General features: G+C 40.7%; 1 protein-coding gene across 1 annotated transcript in view; it reads left to right on the forward strand.

The window, feature by feature from the left end:
* The window catches only part of LOC109849274 (putative B3 domain-containing protein Os04g0346900), a 12,307-nt gene extending 10,415 nt beyond the window's left edge, over nt 1-1,892 (forward strand). Inside the window, exon 4 of the mRNA XM_020419085.1 lies at nt 1,437-1,892. Within this exon, the coding sequence (XP_020274674.1) occupies nt 1,437-1,712 (276 nt within the window). The 3' untranslated portion in view covers nt 1,713-1,892. The remainder of the gene's footprint in view (nt 1-1,436) is intronic.

Here is a 3,009-nt window from a genome sequence, read left to right on the forward strand (position 1 = left end):
GGCGACCTAGACGGAATTCTGTCTAGGTTGACAAGCAACCTAGATGGAATTCCGTCTAGGTTGAGTTTTCCGTCTCGTTTAACAAACTAGACGGAATTTTCCGTCTAGTTTGACCCAAACTAGACGGATCAACCTAGATGAAAAATTTCTGTCTAGTTTGAGTCAACCTAGATGGAAAATTTTTCCGTCTAGATTGTTTTGTCTAAATTGGTCGTTTTTGTACTAGTGCCACTTCAAGCTAAGGGGGAAAATTAATTAATTTGTCATCAGGCGCACGTCATATTTCAACTTAATTAATGGGAGAAATGATGCCATCAAGGGTGTAACGTGCACTTAATGGGAGAAATAATGTCATCAAGAGATGTAACGTGCATGTGATGAAGAATTACCTTTTCCCCTTAATTTTCTGGGGTGATTTCGTTCCCCCAAAATAAATGGACGCTGCATGGAAAGCTAGGAAATGACACAAAAATTAACTTGTAGAGAATTGTTGGATTCCTATAATACTGTTTGTTTCAAGAAGAAGGAAAAAAAAAGAGATTCTTTCTATAAAATAGAGAAAGCACCCAATTCTAAGAAAAGCCAATTCCTAGTCTTTTGAAAGGAATTGGCCAGAAACCTAACGCAACCCTATTAATTGTTGGACCACATCAGCTCTTTCACACAGTACTCTCACATTTCTTATTCTTTGGGTTTGGAACAAACAAGGGATTACGTTTTCGACACACTCTCTCCTTTTCCCACCATCAATTTCAATCCGAAACAAACAATGAATTAGCATTTTCAATAAATAGATGGAAAGCAATAGATAGTTTCTTGCACAAGATTCCATTAATTTCATAGATATTTAGGAAATGAAACAAGGAGTTCATAAAAGAGGGAAACATGATGAAATTGTCTTTAGCATGTTTGGTTGTTTCCTGAAAATACAAAGAAAAAGTAAGAGATGAGGAAAACATCAAACAAGTTTTCCTCCAATTTCATCAACAAAAATCATGAAATGGGTGTCCTAAAATGTGGCTCACATCATTATTTTTCTTGATTTCAAGGTGCGAACCAAACAATGAAAAGGAAAATGTTATGGAAAAACTTGCAACAAGTTGTACTTTTTCTCCATTTTCTTTTTCTCAATCATTTTCCACAAATTTTGGGCGAACCAAACAGCCCCAACTTCTGAATAGACCCCAGACTGAAATTTATTTGACTTGTTTACTCTCCAGAGATTTATTTGTAAAGAAGTAACATCTCTTCCTATTGAGTGTAAGCGAGCCAAAAAAATTTCACTCGTCAGGCCTGTCTGCAACAATAAAATTAAGGGGGTCCATATGCAATTATGTGATAGTACGAAGGATCTATCTGTGATTAGCCCTGTGTCATAGGATACCCATTAATTATTCTCTTTGTTATGTGTTATTAACCACGAGGAACCGTGGCAGACCATTCCAAGGCGATTCAAGGAGCTGAGTGGACTGTGGGAGCAAGGGGAGGTGAGCCTTAGAGATCCCAAGGACCGGTTTTGGACCGTTAGGCTTGGCGTTAGAAGGGGGAGGCTGGCGAAGACAGAACAGTGCTCCATGGGAAAAGGTTGGTTGAAGTTTGCTCGTGGTAACAAGCTTGAGGCAGGAGATAGGTGCATCTTTGAGTTGGTGTCTCAAGGCAAAGGAAAGGAGAATGTGATGCGAGTCAAACTACACAGGAAGAATGAAGCATGAAACTTACACAGGAAGAATGAAGCATATATGAAACTTCGCAGTAATCCTTGTGCAATTCAAATATGTGTCATGTATCCATGTGCGTACTAATTAGTTTCCTTCATATCTTTGAAGTATAACTGAGGTTGTTTTTGTTGGGAATTTCATGCGTGAGTGGAGGACCCCCTTAGTTAGGCTTAATTTCTGGGTTAATATGATTTGCGACTTCTTTGAGAGTTTGTATCTCTTCACGCAAGATATCCGCGCAGAAGAGAAAACATTTTGCATATCTTAACTCTCACTTTAGGGCAAATTTTACAAAACCGCGCGCAGCAAATTTGGCGTTGTTCTCACTTTGTCCGCAATAACTTTGAAAATGTTAATGTTGGGAATTTAACACCTAAACCCCTAATGTAACAGAAACGCAGAATAGAGAACAGTACACAAGATTTACGAGGTTCGGCAACTGCCTACGTCCTCGGGAGCCACACAATTAATTTCTTATTAATCTAACAAGAAATTACAATTCAAGAGCAAATTCCTAAACTGAGATTTCTCAAATGAACACTGTAGCTACAGTGTTAATAATTAAAGGGAATAAACCCTTTCAATTCTCTCTTGAGAATAAATAAAACCCCACAATATAAAACCCATCTTTTATACTCTCTCTCCTTAATCATTTTCTTAATCTCCCCTCAAAGTAACAATGAGAGCTGGAGATGAAAATTAAAATCACTGCTGTGATTTAAAAGGGGAAAACGCAGCTACGTTTTGGGTTTCCAGGGTCGTCGAGCTTGGACGCGATGGTCGTCGAGCTTCTGAACGCGAGGGTCGTCGAGCTGCTGGACGCGAGGGTCAGGTGGGCGTTCGCAGCGGATCTCGAGCTCGCCTGGGACTATCCCTCCAGCTTCGCCTGCGCCATCCTCGAGCTCGTCGGAGCTCCCCGCCGGCGGAGGTTGGTTTCCACCCCCAAATCTAACAATCTCCCACTTGGAGACCAAACCGACGTCAACATGCTATCCCATCAAGCTCCTCTCCTGTGTGGCTCCGCCCTCATCATTTATGCATGAAGGCCAACTGAAGTTGCGCACAACTCCAGTTTCTGAACTGTCACCGTCTTTGTTAATATGTCTGCTGGATTCTTACTTCCTGGAATCTTTTCCAGTTTCAACACGTCATCTTCCAACAGGGATCTGATGAAGTGGTACCGAAGCGCAATATGCTTCGTTCTAGAATGAAATGCTGAATTCTTCGCCAAGTGTATCGCACTCTGACTATCACTGTGCAAAACATTCTTCTCCTGTTTGAATCCCAGCTC

The sequence above is a fragment of the Asparagus officinalis genome, chromosome 7, assembly GCF_001876935.1.
Source record: "Asparagus officinalis chromosome 7, Aspof.V1, whole genome shotgun sequence".
NCBI lineage: Eukaryota > Viridiplantae > Streptophyta > Magnoliopsida > Asparagales > Asparagaceae > Asparagus > Asparagus officinalis.